This window comes from Phodopus roborovskii, unplaced genomic scaffold (genome assembly GCF_943737965.1).
Source record: "Phodopus roborovskii unplaced genomic scaffold, PHOROB, whole genome shotgun sequence".
Classification (NCBI taxonomy): Eukaryota; Metazoa; Chordata; class Mammalia; order Rodentia; family Cricetidae; genus Phodopus; species Phodopus roborovskii.
In genome coordinates, this window is record NW_026125405.1 from 27,182 (window position 1) to 46,703 (window position 19,522).

A 19,522-nucleotide genomic window follows, 5' to 3' on the forward strand; every position below is an offset into this window, starting at 1 on the left:
CGGTGTGCTGAACATAAAAATTAACACCCGCTCCTCACCCCGACACGCCAAAGAGACTCATTCGCTGGACCACGGCGGTCTTTTCCCCTGCACATCCTCGGTGTGAAAGAGGCAGCTGTGGAATAGTTCTTGCATTTTTAGAGAATAATGATGGATGATGTTCAGAGCTAAGAGCGTTTCCGAGGATGAGGCTTCTTATGTAATTATGGTTGCTGCCGGATCAGAAGCATTAGCCAGCCAGATTTCAGTGAGCGGAGGTCAGGAGGCTGCCGTGTGTGTTTGCAAAGAATGGGTATGCTTACTTGAGAGGAGGAGGAGAATGTGGCCTGAGAGAAGGCCTGTTTTTAAGGTTATGGGTGAATTATGATAATACGAGCATTGAAGAGAGCAAGGCCAAGCATGAGGGATATCAATCCGAAGGGAAGATTAAAATGTGCAACGAGAGGCCTGTGCCTGTTTCTGAATGTGCTGGACTGAAAATCGGCTGGAGAAATGACAGAAAGAAGAGCAGGTACGATGATACAGCCGTGGGCTACAAGCCTCGTGGGGGTCCCCATTCCTTGATGTCTGACCCTGAGAGCTGGAACAGCTATCTGGGGCTTTGTCTTGACATTCAAGGCAGCTGAGAACCTTTTATGAGCTGTACTGATGGTCAGCAACCAAAGGCATTCGTTTCCCTGATGATGCTAAGGTCCCCAAAGCAAGGCCATCAGCAGACAAGATGCTGCTAAGCCTTGATGATGGTTTGGAGGCTATGATGCCCTCGTTCACATCCACAAAGGTGTCAGAGAACCCAGAAGCAGTTTAAGAGTCCCAGGAAGCCCATGATGTGTGGCTGTAGGTTACAGCTTATATATTTAGCTCATGATGTATGACTGTAGGCTACAGCTTATATATTCGAGGGCTGGGAACACAGAAATGCTACAGTGGGGCTCTCAAAAGATGTTCAAGGTTAGTGTTAGGTCCTGGCTGGCCGGTCGGGGGGGTGTTCTAATGGGTGGGGAAGGAGAGGAATCTAAAGTGTCTGGGCCTGGCTACTGCACAGTTCTGAAGAGCGCACACATGATGCCTAGCTTAAACAGTATTCAAGGATGTGTAAAGCAGTCTGCCAAGTTGGGGAGGGTGACTATACTCAGGTAGTCCCATACAACTCCCAGAGGAGGCTTCCAACCGTTCAGAGTTCTCCATCATAAAATATTTACCATACAAATAAGCAAGTATTTTCTCCCTCCAGGCACCTGGCTCTGTTTCCTGCTGTTAATCTCTTTGGGAAATGCAAGAACATGTTTTCATACAGACTGAGAGAGAAGGTGTGAGCTGCAGAAGAGTCCACACGCTTAGACCACCGCCCTGGCAGCCTGAGCCGGAATATGCATTTGAGGTAAGCCAGACAAATGGATTATTTCTTTTCCATTCCAGCAACAACCTGGATCTTTAGGAATCTGCTTGTCTTTCTTTCCTATAGCATCCATGCTCTAGAGTGCCAGCTATAATGATACCCAGGTGATGGGTCACCCAGACAGCATCTGCAATCACCAGATGCTATTATAACCAAAGACGCTCAAAGACCACATTGCCTACTTTATAGTCACTGCCATCTGACTTAGCATTTGTATGTGGTGGTTAATCTTACTGGCTCTGGAGTCAATTAGGAGGCATGCCTCTGAATGGAGGTGTGAGGGCATTTCCAGGATGAATTAACTAAAGGAGAGGGACTCCTCCTCCAGAGTGGGCAGTGCCTTCCCGCAGCCCAGACACAAGAAATTGTGGAGAAAAGCAGTACTTTGCTTGTCTGCCTTTGCTCCTTGATGGTAAGCACAACTGCTCTTTTGCTGCTTCTGTTGCTGCCACCTTTCACTGACATTGGAATCCAGGTTCTTTAGACTTCCAACATGGACTGAGGACCAGTGGCTCTCCAGGGATACTCCAGGCCATAGGCACCAGATTGAGATTTCTGAAGAACCCAGACTCATGAACTGACCAGCTACCCCCATTCTCAGCTTCTCCAGCATATAGTTGGCTGTTGTTGGATCCCCCAGCCTGTCTCTAAAAAAATCCCCCCTTGTAATATATACTTCCATCATTTTTACTCTACTATATAATGTTGGCTAATACAGGGTGCTTGAAATACGTTAATATCGCCCACTTCTTTCTGATGTGATTGGGATTTTCAGTGATGGTCCCACCAAGACTTTACCTTAAATTCAAAGGTCCAAGTTAGGGAAATAGCGCAGTGGGTAAGAGCACTTGTTATGCCAGCGTGAGTTCAAATCTCCAGCACACATGTAAAAAAGCCAAGTATGGCCGTATGTGTATGTCTATAATCCCAACACTGTGGGGAACAGAGAAAGGAGGGTCACTAGAGCTTGTGAGCCATCAGCCTACCTCAAGATTCATGGAGAGACCCTGTCTCATGGGAATAAAACAGAGTGACAGAGCAGGATACCCAGGCTCCCCCTCTGATTTCTGTGTGCACAGGTGCTCTCTCTCTCTCTCTCTCTCTCTCTCTCTCTCTCCCTCTCTCACACACACACACACACACACACACACACACATACGCCAAAAGCAGCGTGATGGAGAACAGGGGCATACAACGTGCCATCAGTACACACAAAGTCAATTTCTGGCCTGGTCTGGCTCCATGTAATACAGGGTCCAACAAGCCAGCCCCAGGTTCAAGGTTCTCCAGCCAGAAGTGACAGGCTAGCAAATGGGATAGGAACTCCCACATTTATCGAGCACTGAATGTGGTAGATGTTTTTTTTCTAAGTGCTTCATTGAACAGACTGAGGGAAGAGTAAATGGGGAAACTGAGGCCTGGGATCCAAGTGACTTTTTTATAATGGATTCAGTTAGTAGATAACTTTTTTTTTTTTTTTTTTTTTTTTTTATAATGCATTTAGTTAGTAGATGGTGGGCTGAGGTCTGAGACCAGGCAGTGAGGCTTTTGGAATCTTACCTATCATCCATCCTGCTTTCTGCCTTACTATGATTCAGAGCCTAAGACACTGGGAGAAGTACCATCAGCCCTGAGAGCTGAGCCATGCAAACTGCAGACTACAGCTGCCTCCTTTGCTGCCTCAACAAATCTGCTTAGATGCATAGCCTTGCAAATATGTGTGCTTCCTTTTAATTTTTTTTTCCCCAGACAGGGTCTCATATCTGAGAACTATGAGTCCAGGCTAGCCTTATAGATCTCATATGTAAGACCTATGGCCCAAGCTGGCCTTGAACTCACTAAGTGACTAAGGATAACTTTAAACTTACTTTCATAATCTCCTGCTTCCATTGAGTAGAGGGAGTACAGGGGTGTGACTCACACCCGGTTTATCCAGGGTTTCACACAGGCAAGTACTCTGTCAACTGAGCTACACCTCCAACCCTATAGAGTTTCCCTTGGGTTCAATGTCTAGAGACAAGAATGGCTAGGATGGAGGTGGCCCTGCTCATCTTTCCCATGTGTGGCTCTTTAGAGGCTACACATGTGACACCCCAACAAAGACATGTGAGGGGTGCTGTCCTCACATCCTTCCATTTGTTCAGGTGGTCATGAGCTCTCACAGTTCCAGGTCTGATGGATGTGACCTGGCAGGTTACTGCTGCCTAATATCATGTCATGGTGCTTCTGTGATCAGCAAAATAAATGCTCCAAGACATTTTGAAGAGTAAATGCCAAAGATTTAGAAGTGAGCTGACAGTCCCATCTGGAAAGAAGTGTTCCATGAGTGCAGAGGAGGGTGTCTGCCTGGAAGAGACACATGGAGAGCAGGTGGCCACCGTGCAGGGGAGTGTGCTACAGGCTGACTGTCGTCAGTGAGGTACTAGCAGGTGGGATCCACAGGAGGGTTTTCTTTGGACCGGGACTACTGGGTGAAGTTACTTATGGGCTAAGGTGTTAGTGCATTACCCAGATCCTGAATGGTGGGTATGTTGTGAATGTCAGCTTGTTAAGTTATTTATTTTGCTTTTCGTGTGTGTGTGTGTGTGTGTGTGTGTGTGTGTGTGTGTGTTTGAGACAGGGTCTCTCAGTGGTTTAGAGCTCACTGGGTAGGCAGGCTGCCTAGACATTGAACCATGCCTTCCTCCTGTCTCTGTCACTATGGAACTAGAATTACAAGTGTGTGTCACCAAGCCTGGCTTTTTTTTCCCCATGAGTTTTGGGAATTACAGAACTGATCTACCTTACAGGGTCTATGCAAGTCTTCTTTGCTCTCTCTTGTGCATGTCTCCCCCCCCCACCCATAACCTCTGCAGATTCTCCACCAGCAAGGCCCTCCCTCTCCAACAGCCTTTCAACTCCAGAAACTGTATAAACTTTTTCCCTTTAAACACCTGCCTTTAACACTGCACTGAAAATGTCATCCATTTCATGCGGGACACAGGACACCATAAACCCATTAGACCTAGCTTTATTGTCCACATGGGGCACTAGGCTTGTTTTAAGATCACATCACTTACTTCTCAGGGTCTAACATTTTACTGAGTATAGAAGTGCTGTGAACCCAGGGAGAACAAACCTTCACTGTTGTAAACTATACAGTCTGTGGCATTTAATTACAGCAGCAGCAGACAGATAGGTGGAGGCCTTCCAAGACTCTTACAGGAGGACCCCAGGTAAGATTCTGGCCCTGTGTTTGCATGGGAGGCACTGGTTAACAGTGCAAAGCTGTGGCATCCATCTGTATACCAGGCCATATGTATAAGAGTGATCCACCATATTCAGAGAGAGGACCAGGGAGTCGGCAGTGACTGGGGCTGACATAGGGAGGGTCGGTAGGATTGGCAATGAGAGCCAGAGGCTTGGAATAGGGTGGGACTCAAGGATCTTCATAGAAAAAAAAAAAGTGTAGACATCTGGAACTCCAGGTGACAGACCAGAATTCTATTATTCTGCATCCCTTAAAGTGTTGCCTGTTTTGCTGTGGCCTTCTGGGAACTTCTCTGAGGGAATCCTCTATCCAGCTCTGTTTGCTTCATAATGATCTGCTGCCTGTTGCCACACTGAGCATAGGCTCCTCTGAAAGCATGGATTGTCTCTGTGCTGGCTGGCCATCTGCTCTGAGGCCATTTCCCTAGCCCTGGTCCAAGCCCATGGTGCTGACTCCAGATGGAATGTGCAACTTTTTTTTTTTTTTTTTTTTTTTTTTTTTTTTTTTTATCCAGAACTCATTCCAACAGGGGCTTCTACAGCCACCAAGATTGTGACTGCAAGCACCTGAAACCTCACAGCCACCATGTTCAGAAGATCTGTTCTCACAGTGGTACTTGTATCTGGTAGCTTCAGGGACCCTGAAATGGAAGGTCAAGGAGTACGCAGGCCATAGCTTCCTTGAGTGGATAATAGTGTCACCCAGACCCATCCTAAAGGGGCAAGTGTTCCACAAAAACATGCCTTTTGGGCCTCCTTCCCTGGGTTGCTGAAGATGTATGGGTTTTCAGATATGCATGTGCGTGTGTGCGTGCATGTGTGTCCCCTTGTGTATGTGTCTTGTATGTGTGTGTCTGCGTGCATGTACATGCACATAAGTGGACAGGTGTGTGGGTGCATGCAGGGTCGTTAGGTGTGGTTCCTCAGGTACTGTCCATCTTGTGTTTTGAGACAAGTGCCATTCTGTTTGAGACAGGGTCTCTCATTAGCCTAGGACTTCCCTATTTGGTGAGGCTGCCTGGCTAGTGAGCCCTTTGGGATCCAACTGTTTCCACCTTCACAGTACTCGGTTTGCAGGCATGTGTTACCATGCCTGAGTTCCTTTTTATATGGGTCTTAGGGGATCCACCTTAGGTTCTTAGGCTTGCATATGTTACTGACTGAGACATCTCCTAGTCCTCAATCTCCTTAAAATTTTTTTGAGATTTATTTTTGTTTTATGTATATGAATGACTTGCCTACATGTATGACTGTGTATCACATTTGTACCTGGTGCCCATGGATACCAGAAGAGGATGTTAGATCCCCTGGAATTGGAGTTATAGACAATTGTGAGCTGGGAATCACCCCGGTGCCTTTGAAAGAGCAGCCAGTGCTCTAATTGCTGAGTCATCACTCCAGCTCCTCAATCTCTTTTTAATAAAACTGAAATATTTCTTTAAACCAAGTCTTAGACTGGCAAGATCAAAAGCAGGTAATAGCAGTGGCTTTCTAGCATCTGCTCATCATTTCATATGAACAATTTCACTGGACACTGCCTACTGTCTTGGAGTTTCCTGTGAGTGGGGACCAGGTGGATATCACTGGTGACATGGGTCTGTGGCCGTACATTGTGGGATCCTTCCCCTGAAATGCCTGGTTTCCCTTACTTCCCATTCTCCAGCACATGGCAGAGCCCTTGCCCATGCTCCCCACCTGGCTCAGCTCTGGATCTGTCTTTGTTCTCAGTCAGAAGCCACCAGATGTTTCCTTCCCTGCTCCCAGGGCTGTGGAAGTCACTCCCCTTCCAAACTCACTCTGAAGCAGCATTTCACCCACCCCAACCTCCATGCAGAAGGAGTGGCTTGCAGGAGAGTTAGTGACTTGGGATCATGTCAGGCAGAGACAGTGTGGGACACCTGAGAGTGAGTGGGCCTCCCTGAGCCCTGTCTCCCACTGGGCAACAGTAACGAACACAGAGTCTTTAATATGACCTAGTAAGAGGATAAATGAATAAAGGCATCGATGATGTTTTAAGACACCATTTGCTGGCTTTCCACCAGTCTTGTTAGAGCTGCGTCTCTGAATGTGAAGTTGAAAACCTGAGGTTCACATGTCATCCCAGCAGCCTCTCCCATGGGTCAGCGCAGGCCTCATACTGGGAAACAGGTGCTTCCAGGAGCCTGGGTGTCAGCACTGACTATGACAAAATAGCCTGCCATTTCCCAAACACCCGTCGGGCACAGCCTGGAGGGGAAAGTCCATTACGAATGGGCTTGCCACGGACCACAAATAAATGGAGGGAATTCAGGGTTAATAAAATGTAAATTCTATTCCACGAGAAAGCCTCAGTGCCCTGCGCAGGAACACATGAGGCCCGTGATGCTCTGTGGGTGGGAGACGCTGCAGTTGGCTTGATTGGTGTCTACCCAACCCCACTGTCTGAACAGAAACAGGAGATAGCAAATCTCCCAGACCTTTCTCTCCTCCCTACTCCCACCCCGATGTTCCTTACCCAGAATCACACCATTGGGCTCCTCGGGGGGCTGCCACACAATCCGAACTGCAGTGAGCCTCACTTCAGGGAACACCAGCCGAACGGGGGGGACCTGGGGCTGAAGGGAAGCATGGTGAGCCAGGAGTCACATGGGGTTTGTGGTCAGCCTCCATGCTCTAATGACCAACATGGGCCTTCCTGAGGTGGCACCATGTTTTCGTGCTTTTAAATTTATATTCTAAAACATTGACTTGCCCTTAAAAACAATTTATTTATTTATTTATCTATCTATGTGTACATGTGTCTGTCAGTGATATATGCTGCGGGTGTGCAGCTGTCTGTCCACAGAGGCCAGAAGCTGGCATCCAATTTCCTGGAGCTGGAGTTACAGACAGTTATGAGCTGCCCGATATGACCCTGGAACTTGAACCCTGGGAGAAGGCAAGCATTCTTAACTGCTGAGTCATCGCTCCAGCCCCTTATGTTTTATTTTATATCTGGCTTTTTATGTGGGTTTTAGGGATTTGAACTCAAGTCCTTATGCTTATTCAGCAGGCCCTTTGCCTACTGTGTCATTGTCCCAGGTCATGATTTCAGTGAAGGACTTCTGGACCTTTGTTGGCTCCATGTGACTCCCTAATGACTCTGAAAAACACACTTAATTTTGAACCCTGACCTTCTGGTTCAGAAAACCATGCTTAGAAACTATGCTTGCATGACTTGAGAGGATAGCTCATGGCAATGCCAGCCTGAGTGTCACCTATGACTTTGAAGTAAATATTCCACTAATCTGAGTTCAGATTCCTTTGCTCAGTTTGATTGGCAAGTAATACTGTCAACATGACAGGATCTACATCACCTGGGGGGACACACCTCTGGCCATGTCTGTGGGATCTCCAGATTGGATAAACTGAGGTGAGAAGACCCATTCTGAATATGGGTGACTCCATCCCATGGGCTGGGATCCTGGACTGAATTAAAAGGACAAGGTGAGCTGAGCATCAGCATCCATCTCTTTCTGCTTCCTGACTGTGGATGTCATGTGACCAGCTGCCTGATGCTCCAGCTGCCATAACTTCACCACCATGATGGTCTGTGTACCCTTGAGCTATGAGCAGAGTCCTTCCTTAAGCTGTTGTTGTTAGGTATTTGGTTACAGCCACAACAGAAGTAAATAATACAAGGAATCCTTTAGTACCCCCCCCCACCAACCACTGATAAAGCACCTTGAACCAATACTTTCTGGCCTACACCTGCCTCACCTCACCCTCCCTGTCTTAGGAACATAATAGCTGATGCTCACAGATGCATATAATAATTCTTCCATGTGGTTCAGTGCACTGATAATTTAAAATGCAGTTATGTCTTGTAGAACGAATGAATAATAGAATCTCAGCCCTCATAAAATATATTTGCTTAAATGGATAGGCAAGTTAGTGTGTGGCCAGTGTGAGAAGTTCTCATTGGACTTAATCATGGATTGATTCCCACAAAACGGCCAGGAGCAATCAATGCAAAAAAAGAGAATGTGGGGAATGTCCATTCTGGGCAGGTGAATTTGGACGTGTGTAATGATACCTATACATGGGTGAAACAAATGCCCAAAGGAAGCCACTGGCTGGAATGTCAGGGCTAATTTATAATACCAGTGTGACAAAGCAATGACCTTCTGAGCTGCCCCCGAGGCTCAATAGATTGTAGCAAAATTAAGACAGAAGGCATGTTTACATAAATAATACAGTAATAGAAGGAAAAAGTCATTGCCTGACTACATGTGTCCTTTAGAAATAATAATGGCAGTGGACATTGAGGGACTGGTTTTTAAACATCTCTACTCTCTTTTCATAGGACTAAACTAAAGTGTGTACACATGGACAGTTGGTGCAACTTGCAGCTAACATGTCTCAGAATCGGTTTCCCCCTATATTTCCTATTTGCTCCTAGCCCCTTGCCTTGGAGAAAGCTGAAGGATAATCCCACGGAGGCAGTGATGGTTGTGAGTGTCAATGTGACAGGATCTGGAATCACCTAAGAGACAGACGGCTGGGCATGTCCATGACAGATTTTCTTGATTAGTTTAACCATTAGTCTTGATTAGGACTAAGTGTGGCTGACACCACCCCATGGGCTGGTGTCATACACTGAATAAGAAGGAGAAAGCAAGTTGAGCATCAGCCTTCCACACATCTATCTCTGCTTCCTGACTGTGATTGCCATGTGACCCGCTGCCTCATGCTCCTGTCACCACCTGTACCCTCAAACTGTGAGCCCAAATCAACCCCCTTCTGTAAGACTGCTTCTCAGGCATTTGGCCATAGCAAAAACAGAAGTCACACAGAGCCAAGGCCTGATCCACACACTGTATGAAGAAGGGGCCGGGGCTCTTTTAATGGAGCAAGTAGAGTTATGGCTCATTATCCATTCCAAGATGCTTAGACAACCCTATTGTTGTTTCTGTCCTGTCAGACACTTCTGATCCCAAGGAGGGTGTTTGGGCAGATCAGTATTTTCCCCTGACATATTCATTATGGCCTGTTTAATAACGAATGTGTGAAGGAGCTAACCTTTAAGTGTTTGGCATCTGCAAAGTGGAAAAACATATTTACTGATGATTTAGACTTCCATAAAAACAAAGCCAGCAAGATGTGCTTGTTACTGAAATCTGGAGGCACCAGAGCTTGGGGACCCCTGGGTGCTGTCAAACATGCTGCTTTCTGTGCAGGAACATGCAATTAGCAGTTGGAATACAAATGGTGAGACCTGCCATCCTCATGAGAATGGACACATGGGTCCAGTGTGGATTTTTTTTCTAGATCTTCAGAGCTGCTACTAAGTGGACGGGCTCACATTTCATAACCTAGCCCACCCTTACCAGCCCTTGCCCACAGCATAGTTAGGATCAGAATTCTGCAAAGTTCATAATCAGGCTGTAAAAACCCTTTCCAGGCTCAAAATGGACACATAAATGCCTAGTGACTGGAAAACAATTTCGTTTTGTTTCCCTCAACTAGGGAAAAAAGAAGTGGTTGAAAATTTACATTAAAAACAACTGCAATCCAAATCGTTTGGATTGGAAAACTAAGGCAGAAGGCAGCGAGGCCAGCCATGTACTCACTGTCATCTTTGGTACGCTCCAGGATGAGCGGGGAGCTAGGAACCCCATTCCCAATACGAGTGAAGGCCAGCACCTGGAGCTCATACACCACGAACTTGCGCAGGCCAGCCAGCAGCGCAGACTGTGTGTGGTTCCCTCGCACCACGTGGCTTCTGGGCTCTGGATCCAGGTCTTTGGCACAGTATAAAATCTAAAGCATCAACACACACACATGCAGATGGTTACAGCTAAGTGCATGCTCGGAATGTGCACAGGGTACCAGCTCAGAGCTAACCGGCAAGGACCACCCAACCGGGTTTCTCCATAAGGGCAGCTGTAATTGAGGGAGTTTTGGATCACATTTCTATCCACTGGCATCAAGGGGGAAGGCAGCCATGAGGCAGCTACACTCTAGAAGAGTGGTTGGAATCACACAGCTCTGCCTACAGCTTCGTGATTTGGCTGCCTGGGCACAATTTGGCAAGATCTGAAACTCTCAACTATAGCCATGGCAAATGCTCCTGCTGAAGCATGGGCTTGGTCTTGGGCACAGGCCTGTTGGTTCCTACTGCTCTTTCTCATGTGAACCCGAGGCTTGCCCCTAGGTCACAGGGATGAACTGAGATGGGCTCTTCCAGGGACTCCGCCTCTTTCTCCCCTCAGATCTCCTTCTAAGATCATCCCCTCCGAACTTTTTTCCAAGGTAAGTGACTGACAAGCCATAAAAGAGAAGGTCACTGGGGAGACATTTGGAACCAGCAGAGGAAGCATGTCCCCGTGAGAACCAGGAGATGTGGCGTGGACCTTTGTCCACTGAACCCAAGAGGACTGCTGTGTTGCAGGAGGCTTGCCAGTGCTGTGCCTCCGTTGTACACTCTGGATTGCCATGTTCCCTAAGAGTGCCATATAACACGGGTCCAGAATGGAGCCGTTAGAATACTTATGGAGAGGGAATGCAGATGAGCACAGCTCAGGGGAATGCAGTTGGGATTTAAGGACAGAATGACAACTGGGCATGGTGGGTAAAGCATCTCATCCCAGCACTTTGCAAGACCAGGCAGGAAGACTGCTGTGAGTTCAAGGTCACTACCTAGTGAGTTTCAGGCCAGCCTGAGCTATAGTATGAGAGCCTGTCTGATAATAATTAGTTGCTGCCCCGCCTCAAAAAGGCAGAGGAAAAAGCCATTAAAAACAGTTACTGAAAGACAAGAGAGAAGAGAATGCCTAAAATCCACTGAGTATATATATGGAAGGCAGTTTCTTGTTGTACAAGGGATTGAATCCAAGGACTCATGAATGCTAGACAATCGATAGGTCATCAAGCCATACCCAAACCCCTCACTGGGGGAGTCTAGGCAGGTGCTCTACTGCTTCATTACAGCCCATAATCCCATGAGAGCAGCACCAAATTACATTACAGCCCATCATCCCATGAGAGCAGCATCACATTAGTGACCAGATCCAGGGAAACCAGTCATGCTGCTTGGGAGACTGGAGCTAGAGGCAGAGCCAGGGAATTGTATTGGTCATGAGAAACAGGCAGTTGTGAAGAGTCTAGGTAACAGCTTAGAAAATGGGACCGGGAGAAACTAGGGTAAGTCCAACTGTAACAGAGGACAGCTCTGCCTAGGTCCTGCACAAATCAGCATAGACCATTTCCCAGAAAGCCCTAATTTCTCTTAGCAACTCTGGGAAGTGACCACTGTGATCATTCTCATTTGACAGTAGGTGACAGAAGCTGCATCCATTCATGGTCCAAGGGCCCAGAGTGCCTCAGCCAGAACAGGCAGAGCCAGGGCCTGGTTGCTGGTCAGGGCCCACTTGAATTTGCTTTCTGACTGATGCCTGGAAAGCAAGCCTCCTAGTTCATCTTTCCCAGACAAGACAGCTGATAGAGTCAGGAGCTGGCCCAAGTGGCAGATCTGGGACAACTTCCCACCAACCCCAAAGACAGAGCAGAGAAGAGGCACCAGAAATATATACCTTGTAGCCCAGGATAAGCCCGTTCTGGTCCTGTTCAGGGACTGAAGCCCAGGTCAGTAGGATCTGGGTGGAGCTCACAGCCTCTGCAGACACATTTTCAGGAGCAGCTGAAGGGACTGCAAAAGAACATGTCACAAGATTAGCATCAGCAGTCTCCAGCCTTTTATGAACAGAAGGGAATTTATACACACACATACACATACACACACACACAGACACACACACACAGACACACACACACATAGACACACAGACACACACAGAAACACACAGACACACACAGAAACACACAGACACACCATTCAGGCTGTCCTTGAAACAGCAGTGGTTCTGAGCATTTTCTGTGGATCAGATAAGCCTGCAAGTGCACAGCACACATGTAAATCTCTTTAATATGAGCAACAAATTCCGTAAATCCTAGGTATTTAGAACTCAATTCTACCTGAGCCCAGCCAGCAAGAAAACGCTCTCCGTCTGTTTCTGGTAATAACTTAAAGAGCTGCAGGCTTTTACTTCCAATAGGAATTCCTCAATTTCAGATGGGTACTAGCTCACGGAGACTACTAAACATGAAGGTTCACGAGGGTTGAATAGAAGAGGTGGATGGGTATGATGAGCAGAGGGCTAGACCCCAGGGATGATGTTTGCTGTATGTGGGTGGGGGGGGGGCACGAGGGAGCCGTGCCTCATAACGTTGTGTCTCAGATTCCTAATTGAGTTTAATCCCTCAAGATCAGCGGAGGCAGGAGAGCTAAGGTGGATCTGTTTGTTTGTCCTGTGTTTTCAGTGCTGGGATGGAACTGGGGGCCTCACATAATGTTCAGCAAGCATTCTACTATTGGGCTTGGAAATCTAAGGCTGCAGAAAGCTGTATTTCATTCTAGTTATTGTGGAGTGTGTGTGTGTGTGTGTGTGTCTGTGTATGTGTGTGTGTGTACGTGCATGCATGTGTGCACGCATGTGAAAACAGAGACCAGAGGTCAACCTTGGTTTTTGTTCCTTAATCACGATCCACTTTATTTTTCAAACAAGGTCTGTCAATGGCCAGGGGCTCATGGATTAGTCTAGGCTTGCTGGTCAGTGAGCCCATGAGCCCAGAGATCCTCCTGTCTCCACCTCCCAGCTCTGGAAATAAAGCATATAGTACGACATCTAGCTTTTAACAAGGGTTTGGTCCTAACTCAGTCATTTCACTGCCTAAGCCACCACCCTGGCCTTATTGTTTGTCCATTTTTGAGATGGGACTTGCTTTATATCAATATGGCCTACAACTCACTATGTAGCCCAGGCTGGCCTCGAGCAATCTTCCCATCCCTCCACTTCCCATTCCATTTCATTTAAAAGACTGTTTTGTTATAGGATTGCCTAAGAGGCAATCCTTTCGATTTTCTACCCTGTGTATGCAATGCAGTTCTCTTACATTTGGGCAATCTTGCCTCACTTAGTTTCCTTTGATGGCACTGACTGCCTTGATGAGTGTCCTAGGAATCAGATACCATGGAACTATGAACAGCAGTGAACTTCACAGACAAGTTTTTTCTATTTTATCAGTCCATCTAATCTGTGGCCCATGGGCCATGTGTGTCCCCAAATAGCTATGAAAGTATCCCAACACATTTGTAGATGGCAATAAAATATCCCAATGTTGAAATGTTGGACATTCTGTCGGATAAATCACCATTGCTTCAAGAATTTGCTTATGGGCCCATTTACATATCAAAGGCTGCCCACCCAGGATGGGATGGAGCAGGGAACATTCTCAAGTGGTCAGATGATGCACTACTTAAAAGGGTACCAGGATAGAGCAGAAGGCTCCCCTGAGCTTGAGCCTAATGGTCACACCTTGTCCTAGGGCTTCCATGCTGAAGGAGGGCACATTTCAAGGCCATCACATCTTCGATGCATGACAGAGCTTGGTCACCTGTCTCTGCAGTGCTGTGTGGGATGGGCCACTCAGCCCATGAGGCAAGACAGCTTTGTGGACACCATAGGCATGCAAGGATGGTGCTACAGGAAGATCCCAGAGATGCAAGCATGAGTCAAGGAGGCAGCAGAGGCTGTCTAGGACCTAGGACAGAGCCTCCCATAGAGTGCAGGCCCATGGACACCTGGACCTAGGCTCATGCTTCCAGAACTGTGACGGAGCACACCTGTTATTCAAGCTGCCATTTGAGGTGTTTCCTTTTTTTCACATCTGTTTTTGTGTGCACATGTGCATAAGGGTGTTTGCATTTGTACATGGGTGTGTTTGTGCAAGCCAGTGTCCAACTTTGGGTAGTACTCTTCAGGCAGTGTCCATCTAGCCATCATGTTTGGTTTTTCTAGTTTGAACTTGGGTCCTCATACTTCCACAGCCAATGTTTTACCAAATGAGCTGTTTTCCCAGTCTCCAGTAAAAAAAAAATTTCAGACAAAGTACCATTACCCATAAAAGTCTGAGACAATTGTTGAGCTGGATTGGGTCAATGTTAAAGCCAGCAGTGTCTACAGAAAGAGAAGGGAGAGGGGAAGTCCTGCTCAAGTCATAGCCTAACAGGACAAACTGCTGGGATGACACTGTGTGTGGCTGGTGTCCACTTTTGCCTCTTCCTCCACCCACAGGAAATCCTTTTAGAGGGGAAATCATGGCAGAAGTTTCCGGCTGTCTACCTTGAGATATGCTAGCTTCCTGACCAGAACCAGAGGTGGCATCTTGTCCCTTCTTTCCTAGATACATGAAGAACCCTCTCCTAACTACTCAGCGTCCGATCACTAGCCAGAACACCCCCCAAATGTGTCTCTGATCATGCCCCCAAATAAGAAGGCTGTGTGTGTGCACCCTTGACCCAAGCTCTAAGGGAACCCAATAAATTCACTGGCTCCCCAAGCTGGACTTGGGTAGAGTCATCACTTTGATTTATGGTTGGTCCATGGTCTAGGGTGAGGGGGGGTTTGTCTGTGTTCCCCTGTAAGGAGTCAGTGCAACAATCATTGATGACTGACTCTGGTACAGGACTTGTCTGTGCCAGAAACAACAACTTGATGTGCTCTACTTGCAGGGGTTCCCTGGGGACCTCAAATGCTACTATGTATGGCCTTGTCTGGAAAACAGCTTACAAAGATGCTTATTTATTTTATTTTTAAAAAAGCGATAAAACGGTGCCTTGAATCACTAAGAATGAAGGAGTTGCTATTGTTACAAGCATGGAAGCTTGCCACTTATCAGACTCCATTTTCCGACTTGATTTGAAATAAGATTGCAAATCCAAAACATGTTATATGCCTGCTATATTTGTGCTGTGTTCTGAAAACTGTCCCCATCCTTAAAGAGAGAGACCATTGTCATAGCAACTCAATTGGTCCACCTCTTGGACCCCTACCTGTTTCCTGTGAGGCCAGTCTTGGCAGTTCTAAGTGCCTACTTCTTGCTATAGACCCACAACCCACTGCTGATTTTCTGAGATGCAGTAATGGGAGCATTCACTCACAGGAGGCCCAGCTGTAGCCCCAAAGAGCCAGAGCAACCTGGTGACTTAGCCCTGAGCTTTGAACCTTGCTATTTCCTACTGGGAGAGAGCCTGCCTGGTGGGGCTGTTAAGAACAGGAAATGACATATTGCTAGACTGAAATTTCAGCTGATTCAAATTCCCCTGTGACAAAGCCTACTTTTTTTTTTTTTTTTTTTTTTTTTTTAAGACACAAAGAAGAATTGTACCCATTATCTGTTCTGAGGTACATTCCACTTCTTTTCCAATTTATCTTAAGTTCTGATATGTTCTTAGAAATTCCCCTTCCATCAAAAACAAAGTAGCCCAGTGTGCTTATTTTCTCTGTCTCCACCTGTGTTTTCTCGTCCAGGGTTCTCCCCGATGTTCACCACCAGTCCTTGTGGTGTCTCTCTTGACTTTTCAGGCCTCATTTATCTTTATAATATGTCACAGGGTGTTACAGAACCCTTTAGACCACACTTCAAACTATTACTCAATTTCATTGAAATGTTGTTCAAATCGGTTTTGTTTCTAAGCCCCTTTGGGGTATTTCTGTGCATTGTGAGATTATTCTTTATAATTTTTTAAATATGTATATATGTGTGTGTGTCTGCATGCATACATGTGCACATACCTATGGGTAGGACTTCACATGCATGTGGAGGTTAGGGGAGAGCAATCAGTACCTCTGTTCTGTGGGTTGTAGGGATTGGACTCAGGTTGTCAGGCTTGGAGGGTGGAAGGGGGGCAAATGTCTTTACCTCCAGGGCCATCAACACCGCAATGGCACCCACTGAGAGCCAGCTTGCTGGCCCTGGTGACATTCTTTTTAAGTCTCGGGAAGATGGTTTTGATTAGCTGATGTGAGACTGTTTAGACAGAGCTCAGTGGCTTTGGGCTCCTCCCCAGAACATTCTACTACACACTCTCCACCATACAGGACCAGCTCCTGAAATCAGCCCCTGTGACTCTGTGCCAAATGAGAATGACGGGCAATACCTGTCAGGATGGAATTCTCTACAGGGGAGGGTAAGTGTTAGGTAGAGCCACAGACATTAGTGAGTCAAGCCCACATATAATAGGGACTGGGGCTGTAGGTGAGTTGGTAGGGAACTTACCTAGCATGAATGAAAGCCCCAGGCCTGAGCTCTAGCACTGCAGAAACTGGGTTGGTACTAATTCACCTGTAATCCCAGTAGCAGGGAGATACAGACAAGAGTTCAAGGTCATCCTCAGCTACATAGAGAGTTTAAAGCTAGCCTGAGCTGCATGAGACTCTGTCTCAAAAAAAAAAAAAAAAAAGGGAGAAATTAATAAAATTAATCGTTCAAACTGCTACAACCGGGGAGGGCATGCTGGTCTGAGGGAGGAGACTCTGAAAGCTCCATTCAAAAGGTGGAGGAGATGAGTCCTCCAGGGCCATCAACACCGCAATGGCACCCACTGAGAGCCTCCAGGTGTGTATTAGAATTCATTCGGCACAGAAAATGCCTGTTTCCATTGATTTTAGCACCTACAGAGTTGTCATCAAAGTGGAAGCCCACACCCACCACTAGTCACTCTCCACTCCTCTCAAACTTTCTTTACATAGACCCAACATAGCTGGGTCTATAGATTCCTTTGCATTGGGCATTTCAAGTCATGAGACCATATACCATGTGGCATTTTGCATCTGATTTCTTTCACTTAATTCTTTTTTTTCAAGGTGCACCCACATTACTGCAAGCATAAGAATCCCACTCCTTTTATAGTTGATTCCCCCAACCCCTCTGTATAGACATACAAACTTTTCCTCTATCCCTTCATCATTGATGGACAAGTGGGATCTTGCTACTTTTTGCTATGAACATTCATGGACATGTTCTGGTAGACATAGGTGTTCAGTGCTCTTGGGTGCTGTGACAACTAATATTGATTGTAAACTTGACATCTAGAATCACCCATGAGGAATCTGGGCACACTTGTGAAGAACTGTCTTGTTTAGATTAGCCTGTGTCCATGCCTGTGAGGATTAGCTAGATTAGGTGGCGATTTTTGGTTTTGCAAACATTTGCTATGCCATCTTTTTTATTTTGACCTTCTTATGAAGTGACATCTCCTTATGACTTGGATTTGCATTTTCTTCCTGGTTAATGGTGTTGAACCCCTTCTCATGTGCATATTAGCCATTTGTCTCCATCTCTGAAGAACTCTCTGTTCAGGCATTTGCTCTGTTCTAAATAGGACCATTTGCCTTTTCACTGTTAAGTAAGAGGTCTTGATTATTTATATCCCAACCCTTTGTTAGACACAGCACTTGGAGATATTTTCTTTTGATGAAGCCTGATTTGCCTACTTTGTTGTTGTTGTTGTTGTTTGTGATTTGGGGTTCTGCAATCACCTTTGTACATTAATTTCCCTTCTGGGAGCATCCAGACCACACATATAGTGCATATCAGAACCCATACCTGACACAGGCACAGACTGTAGGGTCATCTGTTTCTAATATAGCCTAGGCAGACACAGGTGGATCTCTGTGACAGGTACTGTTGGTCCCCTATTTCCACTGTCTCCACACAGGACTTTGGGTCCCCCCTTCACCAGCATCCATGGATTCCAAGCTGGCCCTCCTGTCCCTGCATGGGCAGTGAGGGCCAGGTCCTGAAAAAGACTAGTGAAGAGCTGAGGCAATGATTTCAGTCAGTAAAATAAGTGTTTGTCTTCCACTGAGGACATGAGTATGATTCTCAGTACTCATGTTTTGTTTTTAAAGCAGCGGGGCTGGAGAGATGACTCAGCAGTTAAGAGCACTGGCTGCTCTACCAGAGGACTCAGGTTCAGTTCCTAGCACCAAGATAGCAGTTTACAATCACCTATAACTGCAGTTCCATGGGAACTGATGCCCTTTTCTGCACTAGGTAGGTACCAGGTACATAAGACATACATGCAGGCAAAACGCCTGTACACACAAGGAAACAACAACAAAAACAACAAAACAAGCCAGGGGATTGCTAGGACAGAAAGATCCTCAGTGTTCACTGGCCAGCCAGTCCGGTGTAATCAGAGAGCTCCATGTCAATGAGAGACCTTGTCTCTAAGGAGCTGACCTCTGGCCTCCACCATGTTCACACACATGTATACCAGCACCTATGCACACAGACATGCACACACATGAACAAGAAAAATCAGGGAAGATCCAGAGCAGGTACTCCAGCCCAGCTCTTGCTGCTATGGGAGATTTTTGCTGTTTTTCTTTTGTGTCCAATGATAAATTTAAAACTTCCAAAACTACTTTTTATCCACAGCTTTCTAGTTTCTATCCAAAGTTTTGTTTCTTCAAAGAAATATTTTATTGGTCTGCCTATTTCTGGTTTTAAAACTATCCTTTAAACACATCTCCAGGTCCCTCTCCTTGTCACAAAGACTCAGCTGAAGAAGATGAAAGAGGTTGCAGCCAAGTGTGTCTGCATCTTTTCTTGCTGATATAATAAAAGTTACAGTTGGAAGAGAGCCCTGACTGGTCACTGCAAACCCCTCTCTAAATCTTGGTCCCCACAGAGGCATGCTGGTCACCACAATGGCCACTCTTCATGTATACTGACTGGGGTTACTGGGTTCCTATACATATGCTCTGCAGTCTGAGTGTTCCTTGAGACTGGGTGGGATGTAGCTCTGCCAGGATCTGGGTCTTGCCTCCATGCACAAATTGAGCATGGCATAGTGGGTGTATTCTAGCACTGTAACTGATCCCATGGCATACCAGAGCCTGGGTCCTTGAATGAATAGCCACCAACAAACAAGAACCCCACCTCAGAAGTCCACTTCTTACCGCATACTGTCTACATTCATTCACAAAGAACAGGGCCTGATGTCTG

At 46.4% G+C, this 19,522-nt stretch overlaps 1 protein-coding gene across 1 annotated transcript in view; it reads right to left on the reverse strand.

Moving 5' to 3' along the window:
- The window catches only part of LOC127215277 (protein sidekick-1-like), a gene marked incomplete at its 3' end in the record, with an annotated part of 92,804 nt that overhangs the window by 21,185 nt on the left and 52,097 nt on the right, over positions 1-19,522 (reverse strand). Inside the window, 4 exon segments of the mRNA XM_051175651.1 lie at positions 7,143-7,236; positions 9,138-9,142; positions 10,240-10,429; positions 12,202-12,317. Of these exon segments, the coding sequence (XP_051031608.1) occupies positions 7,143-7,236; positions 9,138-9,142; positions 10,240-10,429; positions 12,202-12,317 (405 nt within the window).